The 25,663-nt window shown below is 33.7% G+C and overlaps 4 protein-coding genes across 4 annotated transcripts; all 4 read left to right on the top strand.

Annotated features, from left to right (window-relative positions):
- Nucleotides 1–974: 974 nt before the first annotated feature.
- Nucleotides 975–8,087, top strand: LOC133329715 (antichymotrypsin-2-like). Its single transcript, XM_061538182.1, has 3 exons — nt 975–1,985; nt 2,047–2,185; nt 8,062–8,087. Exons 1-3 carry the CDS (start codon nt 975–977, stop codon nt 8,085–8,087), a joined length of 1,176 nt encoding a protein of 391 aa, XP_061394166.1.
- A 244-nt stretch (nt 8,088–8,331) lies between these two features.
- Nucleotides 8,332–11,927, top strand: LOC133329714 (serpin B3-like). The gene is made up of 3 exons (XM_061538181.1): nt 8,332–9,063; nt 11,603–11,741; nt 11,803–11,927. The coding sequence occupies exons 1-3, from the start codon at nt 8,332–8,334 to the stop codon at nt 11,925–11,927; spliced, it is 996 nt and encodes a 331-aa protein (XP_061394165.1).
- A 622-nt stretch (nt 11,928–12,549) lies between these two features.
- Nucleotides 12,550–17,763, top strand: LOC133329713 (serine protease inhibitor 42Dd-like). Its single transcript, XM_061538180.1, has 4 exons — nt 12,550–12,562; nt 15,314–16,230; nt 17,420–17,558; nt 17,642–17,763. The coding sequence occupies exons 1-4, from the start codon at nt 12,550–12,552 to the stop codon at nt 17,761–17,763; spliced, it is 1,191 nt and encodes a 396-aa protein (XP_061394164.1).
- Nucleotides 17,764–18,683: 920 nt separating this feature from the next.
- On the top strand, nt 18,684–23,129 carry LOC133329712 (serine protease inhibitor 42Dd-like). The gene is made up of 4 exons (XM_061538178.1): nt 18,684–18,696; nt 21,827–22,743; nt 22,800–22,938; nt 23,011–23,129. Exons 1-4 carry the CDS (start codon nt 18,684–18,686, stop codon nt 23,127–23,129), a joined length of 1,188 nt encoding a protein of 395 aa, XP_061394162.1.
- The last annotated feature ends 2,534 nt before the right edge of the window (nt 23,130–25,663 follow it).

Below are 25,663 nucleotides of genomic sequence, written 5' to 3'. Positions count from 1 at the left end.
CTATTTTGCTAATATTTTTTTCAACTAGAAGACCACAAAGTTCCAAAGTTCAATCCCTTTAGTGGGAAAATGCGGATAAGGGCTTCAAGATATAGAAAATAGCGGTCATTGACCAATATTGAAATTTGTCTGCAGAATTTTTTCATCGTCCTCCACAACCATAGAATGCCAAATAACAACTTCTTCGGTTGAAACACGATCAAAACCTTTTAGAATATATGGGAATGTTGGGTACATTTTCCAACAGAATTGTGTGTAATTTTCAAATTTGAGTATTCATTGTGTAACAAATCTTCCTACAAAAAATTATCAATATTGACCCAAGTTTCATGGTAGCCCTCATTATTCCGTAGTTTTGAGATTTTGGACTTTTTAAACGAATTGCCTTACATTGATATTTTGGGTTGTCATTGGGAGTCAAGCCTTCCTAACAAAAACTTTCGATATCGGTTTCCGTTTTGGTTTAGTCTCCATATCCGAAAAATTTTTTTGTAGAAATGTTCAAAATATATTTGCGATATGTTTTCAAATTCTCTTGGCTGTTCGTCAACCACAACAGGGGATTCCACAAGCCATTCACTAATGAATGTTTTGACTGGATATGTGTATATGCATATATTATTTATTTAATATAATTATTTACTTAATTGTTTTTCACTGTTTGAACAATTGTTAAAAAAATTATCGTTTTATATTACCGCTAAAATGTTTTCCCCACCCCTCCCCTCTTAGACAAACACATATTTTGTTAAAAAAAAAACTCAAGAAAAGAAGTCATACTTTTGGAAAATACAAATTCTCAACAAAAAATAAATCGTAATTACATTTCAGTGTATCGCTAGACAGGTGCAAGATTAATTACCATATCGTTGAAAAGAAAAAGAAACAAATCTAAAAACTTCGCACATCTTGAGAAAAAAATTCATACGCTAATGATATTAGTTGACAAAGGGTCTGCATCGAATCAAGTCAGAATGTCGTGTCTTTGTATAACAATTTCGGTGATTTTAAGTCTTCTTGCGGTAATAATTGTAATTACTGTACCGGTTTTACTAACACTACATTCGAAGCAGAAACCATTAAATTCAACGGAGAATTTTGTTAAAGTCAACCAAATGAAACAGGAAATTAGGAAATCAGAATTTCTCAACAGTTTGGATGTATTTGGTGATAAACTTTTCCACGAATTGGTTGCGGAAAATCCTGGAAAAAGCATATTCTTTTCATCATTCTCCATACAAACATGCCTTACAATGACCCGCATGGGAGCTGTGGGTCAAACATCCCTGGAAATGGATACCTGCTTAAATATCACTGGCAAGTCGCTGGATAGTGTTGCCCATAAATATCACGAACTCTTGCAAAAATATGAAAACAATTCCCTGCTAAAAGTAGCCAACAAAATGTATGTCATGGAAAATCATAACGTAAAAGAGGACTACAATAAATCGTTGGCCCAGAGTTTCTTCGCCACAGTGGAAAATATAGATTTTTCTAAAAGCGATATTGCAGCCTCTGCTATAAACAAATGGGTGGAGCATAGCACCGATGGCACAATCCGAAATCTTGTATCATCAACCACATTAAATTCGGATACAAGGATTTTTCTTCTAAGTGCCATTCACTTCAAAGGTGAATGGCTTACTGAATTCCCCAGCGAAGCCACCAGCCAACAAGATTTCTTTATCAACAATCCGAATACAGTCATAAAGCTGCCAATGATGTATAAAAGAGAACTAGCATATTATAATATATTTCCCGAGTTAAATGCCACAGCATTACGTCTACCCTATAAAAATTCCGATCTTTCTATGTTGATTCTTTTACCGAATGCTTTGGATGGTTTGACGGCCTTGCAGGAAAAACTGAAAGATATTTCATTTGCATCAATTGCAAATCAAATTGCGGATCGTACATATGTTCAGATTTATTTACCGAAATTTCGAACTGAATTCGAAATGGAATTAAAGGGTGTTCTGTCAAAGGTAAATGCAATTAACATTTCCCCCTCTAAAAATCATCCAATTCATTTCTTTTCATTCTTAGATGGGCATGAAAACGATGTTCAATTCTGGTGAATTCGGTGGTATGCTAAAATCAGCCGAACCAATGCAAATTTCAAATGTCATACACAAGGCATTCATTGAAGTTGATGAGAAGGGCACTGAAGCTTCGGCTGCAACAGGTATGTTCAACTGATTGTTTAAATCGTAGAGAAAACCGAGCAAAATCGAATATTCTGATAGTTTTTCCAAAAACACCGATGGCAAATTTAGTTTTAAAGTCCAAAACTTTTGACAGTTTTTTGTATCATTCACCAAGAGGTACCGTGAATATCAGATTTATCAATCTGTTTTGAAAACCTTTAAATATTCGTGATAAGAATAAAATTCTTCATGTTCGTCTGTTGAAATCAATTTAGAGATCTGAATATTAGGGCATAGAGGTTTTAAAATTCAATTAACATTGTTCCCTATTTTGGAATAACCCATACATTGTAGTGTAGTGTAGACTGTAATTAGACACTTTGGTCCGTACCGAGTTATAGAATTTCGAATTTTCACCACAAGTTTTGCCCAGCATTTACCCTTCATCACACTGTGGTACAGGGAAAAAGGAAATGAGATAGACATATGGTTCCTTTCGAGAATATACATAAAAATCACATTCTTAGTCGATTTCTATTGATGTTAAATTGTAAACAAAGGACAGGTCGCATTTATTATCCGATTTAAATAAAAATTGGCATAGCTCATTTATTTAGCCCATGGACCCATATATATTTTCGTCCGATTTATGGTAAATGTTGCGCCAAATTCCCTAAATATCTTTTGACATGCACGATATTTGGCACTGCGTACATAATTGAGTCTACAATGATGTGTGCTAAGTACGTCCAATATATATTTTCGTCCGATTTAAGGTAAATGGTGCACCAAAGTCCCACAATATCTTTCGATTTGCACGAGAGATGTGTGCTAAGATTCATGAAAACCGGTTCAAATGTAGATATAGCTCCCATATATATATATATATATATATATATGTTCGTCCGATTTTATATAAAGCCCCTATTTATACCCTTCACTACAGGGTATTACGTTCTTGTGCATATGTTTGTAACAGGCAAAAGGAAACGAGATAGACATATTGTTCTTTTTGAGAATGTGCATAGCATCATTTTCTGAGTCGATTTATGCATGTCCGTCCGTCCATCCGTGTGTCCGTCTGATGGTGTTAAATTGTAAACAAAATACAGGTGGAACTTATCATCGAATTCGGATGAAATTTGGCGCAGCTCATTCATTTGGCCCAAGGATATATTTTCGTCCGATTTAAGGTAAATGGTGCACCAAAGTCCCACAATATCTTTCGATTTGCACGAGAGATGTGTGCTAAGATTCATGAAAACCGGTTCAAATGTAGATATAGCTCCCATATATATATATATATATATATATGTATATATATGTTCGTCCGATTTTATATAAAGCCCCTATTTATACCCTTCACTACAGGGTATTACGTTCTTGTGCATATGTTTGTAACAGGCAAAAGGAAACGAGATAGACATATTGTTCTTTTTGAGAATGTGCATAGCATCATTTTCTGAGTCGATTTATGCATGTCCGTCCGTCCATCCGTGTGTCCGTCTGATGGTGTTAAATTGTAAACAAAATACAGGTGGAACTTATCATCGAATTCGGATGAAATTTGGCGCAGCTCATTCATTTGGCCCAAGGATGAACCCTATTGATATTGTGAGAAATTCGTTCATATTTAGATATAGCTCCCATATATATTTTCGTCCGATTTAATGTAAATGGTGAACCAAAGTCCCTAAATATCTTTCGATTGGCACGCAATTTGGCATAGCACACTGAATTAAGTCTAGAAAGGTATGTGTTAAGTTTCGTTGCAATCGGTTCAGAATTAGATATAACTCCAATATATATTTTCGTCTGATTTAAGGTAAATGGTGCACCAAAGCTCCCATATTTCATTCGATCTGTACGAAATTTCGCACAGCGTATTGAATTGATTTTAGAGTGATGTGTGCTAAAATTCATGAAAATCGGTTAAAATTTAGATATAGTTATCATATATATTTTCGTTCGATTTTATGTAAAGGCCCTATATTTCTTAAAATTTGAATGATGTGTGCTAAGTTTCGTGAAAATCGGTTCAGATTTAGATATAGGTCCCATATATATTTTCATCCGATTTAATGTAAATGGTGAATCAAAGTCCCTAAATATCTTTCGTTAAATTTTATGGGATTTTTCATTGAAGAACCCAGAACCGAAATTTCACTTCGCCCACCATAACACAATACGATCTTGCAGGTGGTGGTTCAGTCCATAACAGAGTGTCTGAACTGATTTATTGCAAACTTTGGTCAGAATATAATACATATTATGACAGACAGTAACCAAGCCATAAAAACTATTACCTCTAAAACAGTTAAATCCAAAATTGTATTAGAATATATAAGAAATAATAAATAATTTCTCGCGACATGGTCTCGTACGAATCATATACTCGCCAGAAGTGCGACCGACAGTTAGATGTAAATAATGCCTAACCTTTTAATGCAACGTGTCTAGAACTAAGGACATGGGCAACAAAAACCCCACAAAATTCTTTGGAATAGCGAGGGGACGGGGATGAACGAGGATAAACAAAACATACCAGCCTGCGGGCCCACTTAAACTAGATTGGATGCGAGGAAAGCAACTGGTGTAGAGCGTGTGGAGAAGACAGCGAAATGTTAGAACATTTCCTGTGCCACTGCTCAATCTTTCCAAGCTTCCAAACGGATAGAATTTTGAATTTATTTTTTATTGTGCCAATAAGGCATGGATTTTTCCAATTTTTTTTTTTACGCCTATTTTTTTTTTAATTATATTCTTTATTACTTTTGAATTGTTTTTTCAGGTCTAACAATTACAACACGAAATGGTGGCGTCATGCACTCTCTTACCTTCAGAGCTGATCATCCATTTTATTATACTATCATCAATGATGATAATATTCGCCTGTTTGAAGGAACCTTCATGGGAATTTAGTGGTATTTTTCTGTAAATAAATCACTTTTCTAATTATATATTATTCAGTTATATAAATTGTAATAAGGCAAAATAAAATATATATAGTAAATAAAAACACACGAGACAATATTTAACGCCAATAGGTTTTACTATGTGATGCCCAACATTTAGATTACGTATTTACGACGAATACAACTCAAACTATTTGGGACCATTGTGAAATGGAACAACACCTTTTGGGTGCAAAATGATCCATGAAATAAAAATTTTCAGTAAACTCTTAAACTTAAAAACATGGACGTACGCAGATTTAGCAAAATTGAAATATTCATTTCGCACCATCGGGGATTATTTATTAAAATTTGCTTCAATATGGCCAAAGATTTGCTTCCATATGGCTTCTGATCTCTACTGTCAAGGACAACGCTAGGTCGCACACATCTACAGTGGCTCGCCAGAAACTTCGGGAGTTTGATTGGAAAGTTTTAATGCATCCGCCATACAGGCCGGACTTGGCACCAAACGATTATCATATTTTTCTTGCATTACAAAATTTCTTTAATGATAAAAAATTTGTATTTAGACAGGATTGTGAAAATCGACTACTAGAGTTTTTTTTTTTTTTTTTTTTTTGAAAATAAAGAGCAGGACTTCTACGAGAGAGGCATTTTGAAGTTACCTTTAAAATGGTAACAAATCATACAACAAAACTGTCCAAATCGGACATTCCGAAGCATGATAAATAAAGTCCTATAGTTCATATAAAAATAATGGATTTCGTTTTCCCCAACCTTTTTCCTCAACCCAAAATTTATAAAAAAACTTGCGATTTACTGATCATATGCACTATTCCCTGTTCTCAAGTGTGTTGTTGATTATAAATATTGTTGATATGTTTCTCCCCCAAAAAAAAGTACATTTGCACAAGTGTTATTTCCGAAATTATGGGAATTTCCTATTAAAGACCGAAAAGCTTCTTGTGCTGACTCAGCACTAAACTTAACTCTTGGAAATATCATATTTTTGTTATTCAAGTCAGATTCTTTTGTTACCTACCTATAAATATACATAAATAAATATTTTTAATATATATACTAACAAAATGTTTTCTCAATTTTAATAATATCTAGTTATTTTACTAAAAATTTCAAAACAGTTGACTCCACACAGTCAATTTTGGCTAGACACCTATACGAAAATTCACACACACACACATAACCAGTTTAATTTTAATAAATATGAATAACACTATGCGACAGGGAATTGGGATGGATGTCGGTTAAGTTAATATTTGTTGAATCTATAATTAGGAAGAAACACTTTATATTATTGTTTGCTAGTTAATTGTATCTTAAAAATATGTCAATTTAGTCATATCAAACGAATATGACTAAATCGACGTATAAAAGTATTCTGACCAAGAAATAAATATACTTTATGGGGTCTCTGATAAAAATTTCGATATTTTCCACCATAGTATGGAGGGTATATTAATTTTGTTTTTCCGTTTGTAACTCATCGAAATAATCATTTCCTACCCTATAAAGAATATATTTTCTTAATCAGCGTAAAATCTAAGACGATTTAACCATGTCCGTCTGTTGTAATCACTCTAGCGTCTAAACGAATTGTGATAGATCGCCAAAATTTTGCATAGAGTCGTCTTTTGTCTGCCGGCAGGTCAAGTTCGAAGATGGGATATATCGGTCCATGTTTAGGGATTGCTCCCATATAAGGGTACCCCCCAATTTTCAGTATTTTGTAGTTCTTGATCGCGTTTTTCAAACGAATTCGCTGTAATTTTGTATTTTTAATTTTCCTCCCCTTTTAGGGGTAGTCCCCATATAACCCCCTTTTTATACCCTACACAACTATGTAGTCAGGGTATTATAGCTTTGTGCAGCCCCAAGAATTTGTAACGCCGCGAAATATTGGTCCTAGACCCACTTTTAAGTATACCGATCGTCATATCTCGACTTGCTGAGTCGATCTAGACATGTGTGTCCGTCCGTCCGTCTGTCCATTATATTTTGTAAACACGATACATGCCACAGTTATGGACCAATCTTCACGAAATTTTGCATGTAGGATGGGTTCTGCCCCATGAAGACCCCTATTGTTTTCGGTAAAGATCGGTTAATATCTAGGGGATGAAATGGACCAAATACTTATTTGTAATGATCAGATAATAAATTTGGGATGAAGTGGACCGAAAACTTTTTTTATGTTCTTTTTCGTGTCGATCTATAGGCCATAGTAATAAGTCAAACATCACAACACAAGCCATGGTGAAGGGAATTTGGAGAAGTACCTAATTAGAAGGAGTGTACTGAGTATTAGAAATATTCGGAAAATATGTGAGTGTAAGGAAGAGGCGCTATTGACCTCTAATCGAGCAAGAAGGTGCAAATATCACGAAATATTGCCTAGGAATAAACATCCGCAGAGAGTTAGCTTTCCGTGGTAGTTGTGTGGGGTATCATATGGTCGGCCCCGTCCGACTATACTTCTCCGCTTACTGGTTTATGATATTTTTGTTTGTTATTCTTTTTCACAGTGCTCGCGAACATTTGTTATTATAGTTTTTTCCAAAAGAATGTTCTTCAGCAACAAATGCTTGCAAACGAACAAATAGACGACCCTTGCAGCCAAATTTTATCGTTCGTGAATTTTACGTACAATTCGAACATTCGCGAGAGATTGCTAATGCTTGTTCATTCATTGTAACTTTATCATTCGCGATAAATTGAAAACATGAAGGTTATTATAAGCACTGGACGATATAGCAGCGATTAATTCAGTCTACGTAGGCGTTTTGGTGCCACAATAGCCCCAAAAGTAGTTTCAGTGAGTCTCTAAAACATGACATATGAGTTCTTAATATACCTCCCAAAGGCTGTCATTCCATAAAATCTTGTAGCACAGTGTAATTTATAACAGATCACAAAACAATGACTGAAATGAATTCCATTCGTTTTCATTAATCATTTAAAATTTGTTTTTATTCCAGAGTTGAAAACGCAAGATGTGGGGTAAGTAAAGTATACATAAAATTAGGAAATCTGATATTAAAAAAATACAAAAAATATTTACAGTTAAAGCAACGCTACTTCTTGGAATTTTAGCCATTTGTGGTACCCAAACAATGGAAGCATTTTCGGATTCAATTTTCCAAAAAGCTTTATCGCAATTTGGACGAACCATTTTCAATGAAATTCTAACAAAAGATGGACCACAAAATATTATTCTATCTCCCTTTGCCATTCAATCGTGTTTGACAATGTTGCAAATGGGTGCTGATGGTCAAACTGCTGAGCAGCTACAACGTGGCTTAAACTTTGCCAACATTAATAGGGAGCAATTGACCAGCAATTATAACTCCATACTGACAAAATATCAACAAGGAGCCAGACTAAAAATTGCCAATAAAATCTATGTAATGCAAAACGAAGAACTCAGAGATGATTACAATGAAATGTTATCCGAAAATTTCTATACAACTGCAGAAAATATCGATTTCACCCAAGTTGAAAATGTCACAGCCGTACTTAATAATTGGATTGCCTCGAAGACAAACGATATGATTAGAGATTTGATAACTGAGGATAGCATAAGTCCTTATACCCGCTTATATATTTTAAGTGCAATTTATTTCAATGGCAAATGGGCTAAAGCATTCTCGAAGGAATCAACGAAAGAAGAATATTTCTATTTGGATAAGAAGAGTTTTAGAAAAATTCAAATGATGAGAGTGCAATCGAAATTTAAATTTGGTTTTGTGGATGAATTGGAAGCATCGGCGGTTATATTGCCTTATAAGGATATTGATCTTTCGATGTTAATTATTTTACCCAATGCAATTGATGGTTTGGCAAATATTACTCGGAAGTTACGGAATATAGAGTTGTCTTCACTTATTTCAAGAAATGTAAAATATGCCATGGAAGTTGATTTGCAGATGCCAAAATTTAAAGCGGAATTTAAAATCAAGCTGAGTGACATACTTAAAAAGGTAAGTTAATTACTGTTAATAATTGTTACAAATACATCTTTGTATTCATTCATAAACAAACGTTCATTCATTTCTACTATATGAAAACCACTAAGAAAAGTAGTAAAATCAGACATGGCCGACTATATGATATCCTTCACCACTTTGGGTATATTGTTCATATGTATCGTAACTATTTATATTAAGTCGGACGAAAATATATATAGGAGCTTGTTTAAATCTGAACCGATTTCTACGAAACTTAACACACATCATTCTAGACTCAATACAGTACGTCATGCCAAATCACTCTAGCGTTAATTAAGTACGCTATGTCGAACTTCGTGCAAATCGAAAGATATATAGGTACTTTGGTACAAGCTATATCTAAATCCGAACCGATTTTCAAAAAACAAATTATACCACATCGTTCTGCACTTAGTTCAGTACGCTATGCCAGATTTCATATAAATCGAAATATATATATGGACTTTAGTGAAACATTTACATTAAATCTGACGAAAATATATATGAGAGCTACATCTGAACATATTTGCGCCAAACTTAGCACACATCAATCTTAACTTAATTCAGTATGCTATGCCTAATTTCGTAGAAATCGAATGATATGTAGGGACTTTAGTGAAACATTTACATTTAATCGGACGGAAATATATGTGGGGGCTACATGTAAATCTGAACCGATTTTTCTTAATTTCAATAGGGTTTGTCCTTTTGCCAAATTAATAAGCTTTGCCAAATTTCATCCAGCTACATTTCCCATCTGGTTAGAAACATTTAGACTCTTTTACTTTTTTTCAATTTTGACTCATAATTGCTTAGGAAAATTCCCTACTAAAATTTTTAAATTTTGGCAATCTTAACGACACCCACCTATATGCGATATTTCGGGGATTTCGAACACGTTTTTATACCCTCCACCATAGTATGGAGGGTATATTCATTTTGTCATTCCGTTTGTAACTCATCGAAGTATTCATTTCCGACCCTATAAAGTATATATATTCTTGATCAGGGTAAAAGACGATAAGACGATCTAGCCATGTCCGTTCGTCCGTCTGTCGTAATCACGCTATCTTTTGAAGGAATTGAGATAGGGTGCTGAAATTTTGCATAGGATTGTTTTTTGTTTGCAGGCAGGTCAAGTTCGAAGATGGGATATATTTGTCCACGTTTAGGTATAGCTTCCATATCACAGTACAACCCAATTTTAGGTATTTTAGGGTTCTTGAGCGCGTTTTTCAGCCGAATACGCTGAAATTTGGTAAATTGGGTTCTTATTGGGTAGTTAACACTAGAACGCCGAAGGCGGTCATTTTGACCGCTTTCCAATTTCAAGTAAAAAAGCAACTGTGCATTTAATGACACTTTTATTTTAAATTTGGTGATTTTTTTATAATAAACGTAATTCTATGAGATACAAAAAGTCACCAAATTTAAAAAAAAAAGTGTCATTAAATGCACAGTTGCTTTTTTACTTGAAATTGGAAAGCGGTCAAAATGACTGCCTTCGGCGTTCTAGTGTTAATGTATCCACAACAAATTATAAATATAGGTCCACTTTTTCTTGTTGCCTCCATATAACGGTACCTCCTAATTTTCAGTATTTTGGGGATTTTGATCGTATTTTTCCACTGAATTGGCTGTAATTTAGTATTTAGGGTTCTTAGTAGGTACCAAATCTCTCCACAAATATAGGTCAATTTTTTTCGGATATCCCCCATATAAGGGTACCACCAAATTTTCGGTATTTTGGGGTTCTTGAGAGAGCTTTTCAACTGAATTCGCCGCAATTTGGTAGATTGGGTTCATATTGGGTACTAAATATCTCTACTAAAAATTATAAATATCGGCCCACTTTTACTGGTAGCCCCATATAAGGGCACCCAAAATTTTCGGCATTTTGAGGTTCTTGAGCGCGATTTTCAACCGAATTCGCTGAAATTTGGTAGATTGGGTTCTCATTGGATACCAAATATCTCTACTAAAAATTATAAATATCGGTCCACTTTTTCTGGTAGCCCCCATATAAGGGCACTCCCAATTTTCCGTATTTTGAGGTTCTTGAGCGCGATTTTCAACCAAATTCGCTGAAATTTGGTACAATGGGTTTTTATTGGGTACCAAATACATCTATTAAAAATTATAAATATCGGTCCAGTTTTTCATTTCAAATAACTGTCGGTATATCTGTGGTGGAGGGTATCCAAAGTTCGGCCCGGGCGACCTTAACGCTTTTTCACTTGTTTTCACTCGAATTGGCCCTAGTTTGATAAGTTGAGAACCCTACATATCAATCGGTATGTTTAAGGTCCTAGCCCAATTGTTGAAACCGAACCCTCTTCCCGGCCGAATTTTGCGACGTTCATACAATTTTTAGTTTGAATATATTGATTATAACACGAATTGTAAAAGTTACTCCATCACATACAACATTTGTATAGTGTACCATATATTGTTCGCTATTGTTTCCTTTCGTGCATGTTTATGTTAATAATTTGAAAGCAATCAACTTATTTCAAAATATTTCTAATTGTAGATGGGCATGGAAAAAATGTTCTCCAGTGGCGATTTTCGAAAGATGTTAAAATCACCAGGACCCTTGGCACTGTCCGAAATAATACACCAAGCATCGATTGAAATTAATGAAGAGGGCACAAGAGCTTCTGCCGTTGCAGGTATTTATAATAACTTTTAAACTAAAATCAATAGATAATTGTTGAAATTTCTTTTTCATAGCTGCCGATGCATATCTGCGTTCATCCTTGCCAGTGTTTGATTTCAATGTTAATCGTCCATTTTATTATGCCATCATCAATGATGATTTTATACCATTTTTTGAGGGGACATTCGTGGGAGTTTAAAGGGCATATTATACTAACATTCAATACCACAGCAGCATAAACACTTAAATTTTAAATAAATACTAAGCACAAATGCTTTATACACTGAAATAGTTGAAGGTTATTTCTTCTATTATGAATATAATCGTATAACAAATCGTGCACAGTAGAATATTACATAGGCCGGCATGTATAGTGTAAAGTTTTACTCTTTTTAATAATTTTTTTGGACAAATGAAAAGAAAATATTGTATACGTGCGAATTATCTATGTTTCCATTCAGGATGTCTATCAATGCCTCCAATATTTAACATAAATTCAAAATTCCGTGATACTTTCATTGTTATCAGAAAAAGCCATCTGTGACAATTCCGAAGAAGTAAAATAAAATAATTTATATTTTTTATGCTTTCATATTCTACGCATTCACCTTCTTCGTCTTCAATTGGTTGTTTTTGCTCTTGTTTAAATACATAAATATGTATTGCGTTGTTGTTTATGCAAAATATATTCTAAGTGTTGTCTAAATGACAAAAACATTTTGCAATATAAATAAACAACATTTGTTAAAATATTATTTAGTCATATATTGCACCTTTAAATATTAAGACAGTTTGGCAAATAAACAAAAAAATATAAAAATATGGAACTCAGTGGTAAGTATAAATAAAAAATATATTCAAATCATTATTTATACATTGAAGACATTAACATCATTCCATTTATGGAAATACATAAGATCAATTTCAAATTTCCACGAATTTCAACAGTTTCCAGTTAGTTCATTTTTCCAAGTAAAAACCGTCGGAAAGTTTGTCCGGGCCAGACTTTTTATACCCCCCACCAGATGGAGGGACTATGTCCGTGTATAGTGTGAAAGCTGGATGCCATGGCCTGTACAAATAATGTTTCAAATTACATATTTGGAAAACTGAAATAGGAACTTTAACATGCCAAAACCAGTAGGGAAAGTAGTAAAGTCGAACTGGGCCGACTATATGATACCCTTCACCACTTTGGGTATATTCAACACATGTCTCCTAACAGACATCGCCTCTCGAAAATACATTGACATGAGATTGAACGAAATTGAATATGTGATCCTTATCTTTCTGGAAACTATGCTAAATTTCATTTCATTTGAGCAAATTTAGGGTCGTTTGCGTACAATGGGACAATACACACTATTCGGTAGGTCGCACTTTTCAAAATTTATATATATAGGGGTTTTGATATATATAGGGATTTTGGTCCATCATACATAAAATATATATATATACATATATATATATATATATATATCTAAATCAGAACCAATTTTCACGAAGCTTGACAGACCCCATTCTAGACTCAATTCAGTACAGTATGCCAAATTTCGTGCACATCGAAAGACGACTAGGAACTTTGGTCCATAATTTCAATTAATTTGGACGAAAATATATATGGGAGCTATATCTAAATCTGAACCGATTTTCACAAAACGTAGCACACATCATTATGCACTCAATTCAGTACGCTGTGCCAAATTTCGTGCACATCGAAAGATATACCGGAGTTTTGGTGTACCATTAACATCTGTACGGATTTCAACAAAACTTAACATACATTAATCTGTACCTAATTCAGTACGCTGTGCAAAATTTTGTCTCTATCGAACTAATATTAAGTTTTTGATGCACCATTTATATAAAATCGGACGAAACTATATATTAGAGCTATATCAAAATCTTATCCGATATCAATAAAACTTAAAGTATGTCAATCTGTGCCTAACTTAGTTCGCGGTGCAAAATTTTGTCTCAATCGAACAAATATTGGGAGTTTGGTGCACCATTTAAATAAAATCGGACGAAAATATATGTGGGAGCAATATCTAAATCTGAACCATTTTTTCAAATTTTCATTGGGTACGTCCTTTGTCCAAATTAGTAACCTTTGCCAAATTTCATCCGATTCGGATCGACCTGTTCTTCGTTTACAATTTAACATGAACAAAGGGACGGACGGTCTGGCGGACATGCAGAAATCGACTCAAGAAGTAATTCTATGAATATTCTCAATAGAGTAGATTTGGACTTGTGTGTCCATGCGTTCGTCTGTCCATTATAATTTATAAAAACGATAACGGCCATAGTTTTTGACCAATCATCACGAAATCATTGGACCAACATCTTTATTTTTGTACGTTTTTCTGGTCGCTCCAGAGCCTAAAATTATGACCCGAACACCGCGAAAGTTTGTTATTACGATAAATATTTAGCGGGTCAAATGGACCCAAACTTTTGTGTGAAAAATTAAAGAATATATATATATATATATATATACACTCCTGAAGAAAATATACCGGATAATTTGACATAATATGCAAGATCAGTGGTTGACTTTTAAATTGATACCAATTACATAGTTGTGTGTACGTGGATGTGGGAATTATACGTAAATACTTACCAGGGTCTACCAATTCTGGTACAGTTAAGTATTACCCTTACAAAACTAGAGGTCGGAAATGTCAGGCTGGTCGCTATGAAATTTTACATGAACTTCCGGTTATGGTCAGGGACGACACCCATAGTTTTCGGTGGTGATCAGATGATACTTAGGAGAGGAATTGGACCGAAAATTTAATTTATGTGTGTTTTTTAAGTCGCTATATAGGCCACAATTACAAAATCTCAACACATCACAGGGAGAAGGTTTTCTGGCCCACTATTGAGATAATGATCGTTCAATGTTCAACGGGTCAAATCAACCGAGATGTATCTGTGTAAAATATATCTGCCATGTGCTCATCCCCGAAAACAATATTCAGAGAATATGCCGGGGTAATAAAGACGAGTTGTTGGCCTCAAAGCAAATATCGCAAAATATTGTCCAAGCTCTAAATATTGATGCGCAGAAAGTTACAGTCATGTGGTAATTGTGTAAGGTATCATATGGTCGGCCTCGTCCGACTATATTGCTCACTGGTTTGTTATAGGGAGATGTTCTACTCAATGATAATCCAGAATATAAATTGCAGTTAATTTGGTTTAAACAGTTGCCAAAATACCGAAATTTGCGATGTAGCGTTGTATGAGCCTATGTTGATAATTTTTGCTAGTGAGATTTTGATAGGGAGATTTTCTGCTCAATTAGAAACACTTATATTACCAAATTTTGGGGGTACCACTAAATGGGGCTACTCTATAAAGTGGACCAATATTGCTAATTTTTAGTAGGAAGAGAACCCAAAAGAAGCTGATTAGGTTAAAAACGTGCCCAATAGCTTCAAATTACCGAATTTTCAGTACCAAACATCATAGGTGCAGTAACAATATATGTGCAACATTTCAAAGCTCTTTATTACATGTAAATATGTATTGAATTATTTCATTTACTAATTATTGTCCTAAATTTAATATTTTCAGTTAATATATTTCCCCACCTAATTCTTGTCATTTTACTGGCATGCTCACCGCCAGCGACATCGGCAAAACCAGAAATAAACTATAGGTTGGGAAGTTTTAATCGTCAACTACTTCACGAAGTATTTACAACAAATGAAAATCAAAATACACTGATATCTCCCTTTGCCATGCGTTCAGCTCTATCTATGGTCATAATGGGTACTGGCGGCGAGGCGGCTGATGAAATAGAACAAACCTTGCGGCAATATGAAACGGAATCTGAAATATTGAAAAAATATGGATCCCTGTTGGCGAATCTTAAAAGTGAAACAAATTTAAAAATTGCAAACTTAATTTGCCTTAATCACAAATTTCGACTAAAAGACACTTTTTTACAAATTGTAACCGGACAATTTTATTCAACTCCACTTTTGGTGGACTTTTCTCAACCCAATCAAGCAGTGGAAGTCATAAATGAAGCCATTGGCAAAAATACAAATTACACTATTAAAAATGTATTGCAACCTCAAGATTTGGGCCACAATCCAGAAGCATTACTGCTAAGTACGGCACACTTTAATGGGGATTTTGCTTTACCCCTACCCGCCGAGGGAATAGAAGAAAAACCATTTCGTCTAAATGCCACAAGCCGAATAAATATTCCCATGATGAAATATAAGGGAAAATTCGAATATGCCATTCTAACCAAAGACCTCTTATCAACAGCTATTCGTATACCGTATAGAGATTCGAATTTATCATTAATTGTTATAAAGCCAGCCGATAGAATGCCAATGAAAAGATTTATGCGAATTTTACAGGAAATTGATTTCGATTTAAGATCCTTGAAGAGGAAATTCACAGAAGCTGAAGGGTATATTATTTTACCCAAATTTAAGACACAATTTCAAATGAATTTGAAATATTTTTTAAATAAGGTAAGTTTTGGAATTATCAACATAGCATATGGTTAGATATTAGGTAAAATTAACATCTTGGAAATATGAATTAGGACCATAGTAGATGTTGAGATTTAATTTATTTTGAAAAGTGGGTCATCAGGCCTTTTTGTAAAAAAATCTTTTTCCTCATATTTTTAATAAATTCCCTGATCCACAGGAACTGAAGATAAGTATTAGCAGACTAGTAGATTTGTTGCTACAAAAAAATTGTATTCTCATGTTAGGAGATTTTTTTTTTGTTTTGTAGAAAAAAATGGATTTGAAATGGTTCTGAGCATCTGGAATATTTTTCTAATAGATTTCCATTATCTGAAGATTTCTTGCTCCTCATCTTCCGAGTAGGTTTTGTTTATAGTAGGTTTTGTTTTTTATAGACGGGGCCGCCTATATGATACCCTTCACCACTTTGGATACATACAAGAGATGATAATATATACCATCTATGAAATATTGTGTACCGTGAAATCGAGACAAAATAAGTGTATGTGTAGCTGTATGTAAATATGGATCTAATTGGGCAATCGTGGAGTATACCATTTGGAATGCTGCAGCACAGTCCGATGTCCTCAATTTTATAAACATAGGCTCTTCGGTGCACCATGTACATAAAATCTGACGGAAGTATATATACGAGGTATCTAAATCTGAACTGGTGCACTTTTAGATAATTTCGGACGGAGCTATATCTAAATCTGAACCGTTTTCCACAAAACTTCGCATACATCATTACGGACCTATTTCAATACGCTGTGTTGTGCCAATCGGTGCACAATTAACATAAAATCGGACGAAACTATATATTGGAGATATATCTAAATCTGAACCGATTTCAACAAAACTTTACAGACATAAAACTGCACCTAGTTCAGTACGTTGTGCAAAATTTTGTTTGAATCGGTAAAATATTGTGAGTTTGGGGAACCATTTACCAAAAATCGGTAAAAAAACTATATATGGGAGCTATATCTAAATCAGAACCGATTTCCACAAAACTTCTTATATATCAATATGGACCTAGTTCAGTACGCTGGGCAAAATTTTGTTTCAATCGAACAAATACTGGGTGTTTGGTACACCATTTACAGAAATCGGACGAAACTATATAGGGTTGCGTTACCATAAATAATTGTTCGTCATGTAACAATATTTTATTCTTCTATTTCAGATGGGTATGACGAAGTTCTTTACCTCAGCTCGCTTCGATAAAATGATTGAACAAAATCAAGCCATTCACTTTAATGATGTCATCCATCAAGCTTCGATTGAAATAAATGAATCGGTTGAGAAAGTTGTACCCTATGACTGTAAGTATATTCTTAAACATCAAATTTTTCTTAATTATTATATTTAAAATAATATTTTATTTTCTTCACTTCTATTTATATAGTCGCCAATACCTTGCACCGTCAATACGAGGTATTTGAAGCAGATCGTACATTTTACTATGCAGTAGTTAATTCCCAATTTGAGCCGATATTCGAGGGAACTTTTGCCGGAATGTCAATGTAAATATTTGATACGTGTTTAAATGTATAAACAATTATAATAATAAACAAATGATTCGGAATAAAGCTTGTTTGGGATGCATTCGGATTTTTTTTTATAATCTATGCTTTACTGTGGGTCAAAGGGGAAATGTATGTAATTAATACAGTGTATGTTTCCTTTAAAAAGGTCTTTTATTAGTCCCTGAAAAATATTATTTAACAATTAAAGTATGTTATTAGTCCATGAAAAAAATATTCATTAAAATTATTTTATAAGTCCCTGAAAAAATATGCATTAAAATTATTTTATAAGTCCCTGAAAAAATATGCATTAAAAATCCTCCATTTGAGATAGTCCCTGAAAATTCTTTTTTTAATCCAGGCCTTGTATTAGTCCCTGAAAATTCTTTTTTCAATCCACGCCTTGTATTAGTCTCTGAAAATATGCTTTACAAAATCCACGCCTTGTATTAGTACCTGAAAAATATTTTTTTAACAAATCCTTATTTTGTATTAATCTCTGAAGAAATATTCTTTTTTATTGGACCCTGAATAAACATTTCTCTCCTCAAAATAAATAAATTTTTCGACGTCCATTCTCAAACCCGAATCCCAAACATTAACATTGCAAATATTTCAGCAAACACGAAATCGCATCGAAGTCCGCTCTTCGGGCACAGTGTGAGACCTTTGCTAGATAACAAATCAATATTTAAATGCATTGTATTCATTATGCTATTATTGTTGAACCACTGTACAAGCTTTGCGGTTTTGTTATTTCCATTTAATTTACAAACACAAAAATTGATAAATCTACAACAACAATTCGCCAAGTAATGACACTTTATTTCTAGCTTTGATTGATAATCAAAATCAGTGCTAAGAAAACATTTGTTATTTAAACACGTCCAGTGAGAAAATCTCGCATCGCTTCAAAACAGAATGGGGCTAAATGGTAAATAGTATTTTTGTTGTTGTTATTGTTGTCGTTTTGTGTTTCTAATCGTACCTAAGTAATATACTAATTGTAAGGTCATGAACGTGAGCATTAAGTTATTTAATAATACGATTTGAAAAGTGTTCAGTTGAAAAAAGTGAAAACAAAAACAATAACTCATTCACGATGAATCAAAAATAAAATTAGTTGGGGAGCAGTCCATTGATTTTATGACGACATTTTTAAAAATATACCAATGCCAATGTCGAATTATTTGCAACTTTATCAAATAATACGAACCAAAAACCGTTATTTAAACTTGTTCAAAAACGTTCGACCCTGCCGTAACGTAACTTTTTCAAAACTCTCAGCCTTTTGTAGGTACTTGTCCCTGTAGTACTCCCTGAAAAAAAAATATTCTTCATAAAATCCAGACTTGCCTATGTTTTTGGAAAATATTCTTCAAAAAACCATGATTGTCTGAATTCTTAAAAAAATATTCTTTATAAAGATCCATGCTTATCTGAGATCTTTAAAAATATTCCCTAAAAAATCCATACTTATCTTGGATCTTGAAAACAATAAATAAAAACTTGTTGCGATTCTTGAAAATATTTTTTGAAAAATCCGCACCTATATTGACCCTTGAAAAATAGTATTTGAAAAATCACGACATGACGACTAAAATAGACCCTGAAAAAAATTCTTTAAAAAATCCGTGTCTTTTCAATTTCAATTTATTTCATAAAAGAGCGATTCCAAAAACTTCATTACATAAACTACTCCCTTTTATTAACCCTAAAAAAATAATTCATTAAAATATTAGTTACTGAAAAAATATTCTTTAAAAAATCCACGCCTCGTATTAGTTCCTGAAAAAATATTCTTTAAATATCCGTGGCTAGCATTAGTTCCTGAAAAAAATGTTCTTTAAAAAAATCCACGCCCGTATTAGTTCCTGAAAAATATTCTTTAACCAGTAAGGAAAGTAGTAAAGTCGGACTGGTCCGACTATATGATACCCTTCACCACCTATGAAAACTTATGATAAATTTAATTTCATTCGGGCAGATTTAGAGTCGTCTGCGTACCATGGGACAAATTTATTTAAAACTATTTATAGCTAAATTGATACACGCTATTTGGTACGACGCACTGTTAAAAATTCAAGCTACGGCTGCATCTGAACCAATTTCAACAAAACCCAATAACGTCATTCAAGTCTCAATTTGATACGTTGTGCAAAATGTCGTGTTAATCGGACAAACATTAGGAGTTTGGTACACCATTTATGTAAAATCGGACGAATATATATGTTTATGTGGGAGCTATATCGAAATCTAAACCGATTTTTCCGAAACATACAAACACACTATTCTAGACTCAATTCAGTACGTTGTGCCAAATTTCGGGCAAAAAGGATATATAGAGACTTTGGTGCCTATATCGAATCTAATCTAAATCCGAACCGATTTTCACGAAACTTAACACACATTACTCTAGGCTTCATTCAGTACGCTATGCCAAATTTCGTGCAAATCGAAAGTTTTATGGGGACTTTTGTGCACCATTTACATAAAATCGTACGAAATTATATATGGGAGCTATACGTCTTTCTAGACTTAATTCATTGCCATATGCCAAATTTCGTGCAAATCAAATTATATATAGGGACTTTGGTTCACCATTTACCTTAAATCGGACGAAAATATATATGGAAGTTATATCCAAATCTGAACCGATTTTCACGAAACTTAGCACACATCATTCTAGGCCTAATTAAGTACGCTGTGGCAAATTTCGTGCAAATCCGAAGATATATAGGGACTTTTGTGCACCATTTACCTTAAATCGGACGAAAATATATATGAGAGCTTTATCCAAATCTGAGCCGATTTTCACGAAACTTAGCACACATCATTCTAGGCTTAATTAAGTACGATGTGCTTTGTCTGGATAGACAGACAGACGGAAGGACGGACATGCATACATCGAATTAAAAAGTGATTCTATTCATATTCTCAAAAGGAACAATGTGTCTACCTCCTTTTCGTTTGCCTGTTACAAACATATGCACAAAGAACCTGTACCACAGTGTGGTGAAGGGTATAAAAATCCACGCCTCGTATTAGTCCCTAACAAAATAGTTTTTTAAAACACCACGTTTTATAGTAGCCCTTACAAAATATTCTTTTATAAAACAAGGCTTATATTGGCCCTTGAAAAATATTATTTTATAAATCCAAGTCTATATTGGCTCTTGAAAAATATTATTTTATAAATATAGGCCTATGTTGACTCTTGAAAAATATTCTTTTTTAAATGATCGTCTACATTCGCCCTTGAAAAATATTCTTTAATAAATCCACGCCTCAGTTGGCCCTTGAAAAATATTCTTTAATAAATCCACGCCTCAGTTGGCCCTTGAAAAATATTCTTTTATAAATCCAGGCCTATATTGGACTTTGAAAAATATTATTTTATAAATCCTCGTCTATATTCACCCTTGAAAAATATTATTTTATAAATCCACGCCTATATTGGCCCTTGAAAAATATTCTTTTATAAATCCACGCCTCAGTTGGCCCATGAAAAATATTCTTTAATAAATCCAAGACTATATTGGCCCATTAAAAATATTCTTTAAGAAAATCCACGGCTATTTTAGTCCCTGATAAACATTATTTAAAAAATCCACGACTTGTATTAGTCCCCGAAAAAATACATTGGTCCATTAAACACTTTAAAGAATGATTAGTCGCTGATTGATTAGTCCCTGAAAAAAGATTCTTCAAAACATCCACGCCTTGTATTAGACCCTGGAAAAATATGCCTTAAAAAGTCCCCACCTTTATTAGCTCTTGAAAAATATTATTTGAGTAATCCCCGCTTGTATTGAATCCTTAAAAAGTATTCTTTGAAAAATTTTCGCTGGTGTTGCTGCCTGAAAAATAATTTTTAAAAAAAATCTGACGATACGCATATTTTTTGTGAAGACGTGTTTTTTTAACAAAATTTAAGCATTCGGATTTTTTTTGAAAAGTATTCAAACAATCTCGCTTCGGTTTAGTGTTGAAAAATATACCTTTAACAAATCTAGTTTTTCTATAAAATAAAATTCTAAATTATTTTTTTGTTTTATTTCCAGTCAAAATATCCCGAATCCTTTCAACAACTGCTCTGCTCCTACTCACCGTTTATTCTGTCACCTGTGCAGGCGATGTGGAATTCAAATCAAGCCTACGTGGCTTTAGCCAACAACTTTTCAGTGAATTATTTAAGACAAATAGTCAGACGAACATCATTTATTCACCATTTTCCATACATAGTTGCCTGGCCATGACCCGAATGGGTGCCAATGGCCAGACAGCCACTGAAATGGATCAAGGCCTAAAATTCACAGGACAAAAACCAGAAGATGTTGCTGAAAATTATCACACCCTATTGGCAAAATATGAAGATGGCAAAATGCTGAAAATTGCCAATAAAGTCTATGTAAAGGAGCACACTCTACTGCAGGATGATTTCAAAAATGCTCTTACGGAAAAATTCTTCTCCTCGCCGGAATTTGTTGATTTTGAACGTACCAAAGAGGCAGCAGACATCATTAATAAATGGGTTGAATCGAAAACTGATAATAAAATCCATAATCTAATCTCGCCATCGGTTTTGGGTATTGATACCCACTTGGTGTTGGTTAGTGCCATACATTTTAAGGGTGAATGGCGGACGCATTTCGATGAGGAATATACAAGTGATCAAGATTTTTTCGTTGATGATAAGACAAGTGTTAAGGTACCAATGATGGTGGCAGAGGATTATTTTGATTATTCTGAATTGATGGATTTGGATTGTAGCGTTGTACGCATGCCGTATAAAAATTCCGATTTGTCAATGATTATTTTATTACCAAACGCAAAGACGGGTTTGAACTCGTTGGAGGAGAAGTTGAGAACGGTATCGCTAAAGTCGCTGCAACCACGTATGTCCAAACAACATGTTGAAGTGCTGATGCCGAAATTTGAGGCAGAATTCGAAATTAATTTACTGGAGCCGTTAATGAATGTGAGTTAAACATAAATGGAAAGTGAATTTCTTAATACAACATATCTTCATTACAGATGGGTATGAAACAAATGTTTGGCCGCGCCGATTTCACAAAAATGAAGAAATCCCCGGAACCCTTGTATATCTCAAGTGCGGTACATAAGGCTTTTATATCGGTCACAGAATATGGTACCGAAGCAAGTGGTGCAACAAGTAAGTGGAAATTAAATAAAAATATAATTAATTTGTTTATTAATATAAATATATTTTATTATTTATTTCTAGGTATTGTTGCAACTGCTCGATCGCTACCCGCTTTCTTTACAGCCAACCACCCATTCTATTATGCAATTATTAATGAGGACTTTATACCAATTTTCCAAGGCACTGTTGTTAAGTTTTGAAAAATTTAATATAAAAATTTTACTTTGTGATAAAAATATTTAAAAAAAATACGAATTTCCAAAATACAATAAATCGGATAAAATAGCTTGAAAAATACTATTGTCTTGTTTTCTTTTAAGTCATTTTGTGATACATTGTCGATGATGTATTTGGAATTCCCCTGAAGGCAATAACATGCGAACAATGGACAGACTGCTGCTAAAAATAGTAGATTTGTTTTTGACTAACAACAAATGCACAAATATTTTTGTTTTCTTAGTAAATGAATGATTTCATTATTTATTTGCTTTGAGATATATGCGGTTTTGATGTGCATATTAGTTTTTCGAATATGTTGTTCATTCTATTCGGCACATTTATCGCAATGGGAACGAGTAAGTACCACATATTTCTTAATTTTTAATATAATGAGGTTTAAAAAGGGGTATTTTGGATTTTTTTAAAGAATATTTGTATAGGGATTTTATAAAGAATATTTTCCGGGGACCAATACAGGGTGTGGATTTTATAAAGAATAATTTTCAGGCACCAATACAAGGCGTGGAGTTTTTAAAAAATATTTTTAAGGAACAAATACAAGGCGTGGCATTTTTAAAGAATATTTTTAAGGGACAAATACAAGATGTGGGGTTTTTAAAAAATATTTTTAAGGGACAAATACAAGGCGTGGAGTTTTTTAAGAATATTTTTTTCAGAGATTGATACAAGGCGTGGGTTTTTTTAAGAATATTTTTTTCAGAGATTGATACAGGGCGTGGATTTTTTAAAGAATATTTACCAAAGACCAACAAACGGCGTGTATTTTTTAAAGAATATTTTTCAGGGACCAATACAAGGCGTGGATGTTTTAAAGAATATTTTTCAGGGACCAATACAAGGCGTGGATTTTTTAAAGAATATTTTTCAGGGACCAATACAAGGCGTGGATTTTTTAAAGAATATTTTTCAGGGACCAATACAAGGCGTGGATTTTTTAAAGAATATTTTTCAGGGACCAATACAAGGCGTGGATTTTTTAAAGAATATTTTTCAGGGACCAATACAAGGCGTGGATTTTTTAAAGAATATTTTTCAGGGACCAATACAAGGCGTGGATTTTTTAAAGAATATTTTTCAGGGACCAATACAAGGCGTGGATTTTTTAAAGAATATTTTTCAGGGACCAATAAAAGGCGTGGATTTTTCAAAGAATTTTTTTAAGAGACAAATACAAGGCGTGGATTTTTAAACGAATATTTTTCAAGGACCAATACAAGGCGTGGAATTTTTAAATAATATTTTTCAGGGACCAATAAAAGGCGTGGATTTTTAAAGAATATTTTTTAAGGGACAAATACAAGGCGTGGATTTTTAAACGAATATTTTTCAGGGACCAATAAAATGCGTGGATTTTTAAAGAATATTTTTTAAGGGACAAATACAAGGCGTGGATTTTTAAACGAATATTTTTCAAGGACCAATACAAGGCGTGGATTTTTTAAATAATATTTTTCAGGGACCAGGGACCAATACAATATAAAGAATATTTTTTTCAGGGGCTGATACAAGGCGTGGATTCTTTAAGGAATATTTTTCAGGGACCAATACAAGGCGTGGATTTTTTAAAGAATATTTTTTTTTCAGGGACCAATACAAGGCGTGGATTTTTTAAAGAATATTTTTTTTCAGGGACCAATACAAGGCGTGGATTTTTTAAAGAATATTTTTTTTCAGGGACCAACCAACAAGGCGTGGATTTTTTAAAGAATATTTTTTTTCAGGGACTGATACAAGGCGTGGATTCTTTAAGGAATATTTTTCAGGGACCAATACAAGGCGTGGATTTTTTAAAGAATATTTTTTTCAGGGACTGATACAAGGCGTGGATTCTTTAAGGAATATTTTTCAGGGACCAATACAAGGCGTGGATTTTTTAAAGAATATTTTAGGAAAGGACCAATAAACGGCGTGGATTTTTTAAAGAATATTTTAGGAAAGGACCAACAAACGGCGTGGATTTTTATAGCCTTCACCACACTGTGGTACAGGGTATTATGTCTTTGTGCATATGTTTGTAACAGGCAAAAGGAATCGAGATAGATCCATGGTTCCTTTTGAGAATATGCATAGAATCATATTCTGAGTCGATTTGTGCATGTCCGTCTGTCCGTCCGTCCATCCGTCTGTCCGTCCGTCCATGTATTTTTGTGAGCAGAGTACAAGTCGCATTTATGATCCGAATTGGATGAAATTTGGCACAGCCCATTGGTTTGGCCCAAGGACGAACCCTATTGAAATTGGAGTAAATCGGTTTAGATTTAGATAGGCAAATGGTGCACCAAAGTCCTTCAAGATCATTAGATTTGCACAAATTTTGGCATAGCGTACTGAATTAAGTCGACAACGATGTGTTCTAAATTTCGGGAAAATCGGTTCAGATTTAGATATAGCTCCCATATATTGATTCGCCCGATTTTAGGTAAATGGTGCACCAAAGTCCCTGAAAATCATTAGATTTGCACGAATTTTGGCACAGCGTACTGAATTAAGTCGA

The sequence above is a fragment of the Musca vetustissima genome, unplaced genomic scaffold, assembly GCF_032173495.1.
Source record: "Musca vetustissima isolate MV318-11 ecotype Yass unplaced genomic scaffold, APGP_CSIRO_Mvet_v1 utg1892, whole genome shotgun sequence".
Lineage (NCBI taxonomy): Eukaryota > Metazoa > Arthropoda > Insecta > Diptera > Muscidae > Musca > Musca vetustissima.
The sequence above is the reverse complement of the archived record's forward strand: the minus strand, read 5'-3'. Positions and strand labels throughout refer to the sequence as shown.

What these genes read in the sequence shown, in the direction of transcription:
- LOC133329715 (XM_061538182.1), top strand. Translation starts at nt 975, where the DNA reads ATGTCGTGTCTTTGTATAACAATTTCGGTGATTTTAAGTCTTCTTGCG. An exon ending in TAAAGGGTGTTCTGTCAAAG is followed by an intron (nt 1,986 to 2,046) that starts GTAAATGCAATT and finishes TTTCATTCTTAG; the next exon opens with ATGGGCATGAAAACGATGTT. An exon ending in TGAAGCTTCGGCTGCAACAG is followed by an intron (nt 2,186 to 8,061) that starts GTATGTTCAACT and finishes TTTTTATTCCAG; the next exon opens with AGTTGAAAACGCAAGATGTG.
- LOC133329714 (XM_061538181.1), top strand. Translation starts at nt 8,332, where the DNA reads ATGTTGCAAATGGGTGCTGATGGTCAAACTGCTGAGCAGCTACAACGT. An exon ending in TGAGTGACATACTTAAAAAG is followed by an intron (nt 9,064 to 11,602) that starts GTAAGTTAATTA and finishes TTCTAATTGTAG; the next exon opens with ATGGGCATGGAAAAAATGTT. An exon ending in AAGAGCTTCTGCCGTTGCAG is followed by an intron (nt 11,742 to 11,802) that starts GTATTTATAATA and finishes TCTTTTTCATAG; the next exon opens with CTGCCGATGCATATCTGCGT.
- LOC133329713 (XM_061538180.1), top strand. An exon ending in TGAAATATTTTTTAAATAAG is followed by an intron (nt 16,231 to 17,419) that starts GTAAGTTTTGGA and finishes CTTCTATTTCAG; the next exon opens with ATGGGTATGACGAAGTTCTT. An exon ending in GAAAGTTGTACCCTATGACT is followed by an intron (nt 17,559 to 17,641) that starts GTAAGTATATTC and finishes CTATTTATATAG; the next exon opens with TCGCCAATACCTTGCACCGT.
- LOC133329712 (XM_061538178.1), top strand. An exon ending in TACTGGAGCCGTTAATGAAT is followed by an intron (nt 22,744 to 22,799) that starts GTGAGTTAAACA and finishes TCTTCATTACAG; the next exon opens with ATGGGTATGAAACAAATGTT. An exon ending in CGAAGCAAGTGGTGCAACAA is followed by an intron (nt 22,939 to 23,010) that starts GTAAGTGGAAAT and finishes ATTTATTTCTAG; the next exon opens with GTATTGTTGCAACTGCTCGA.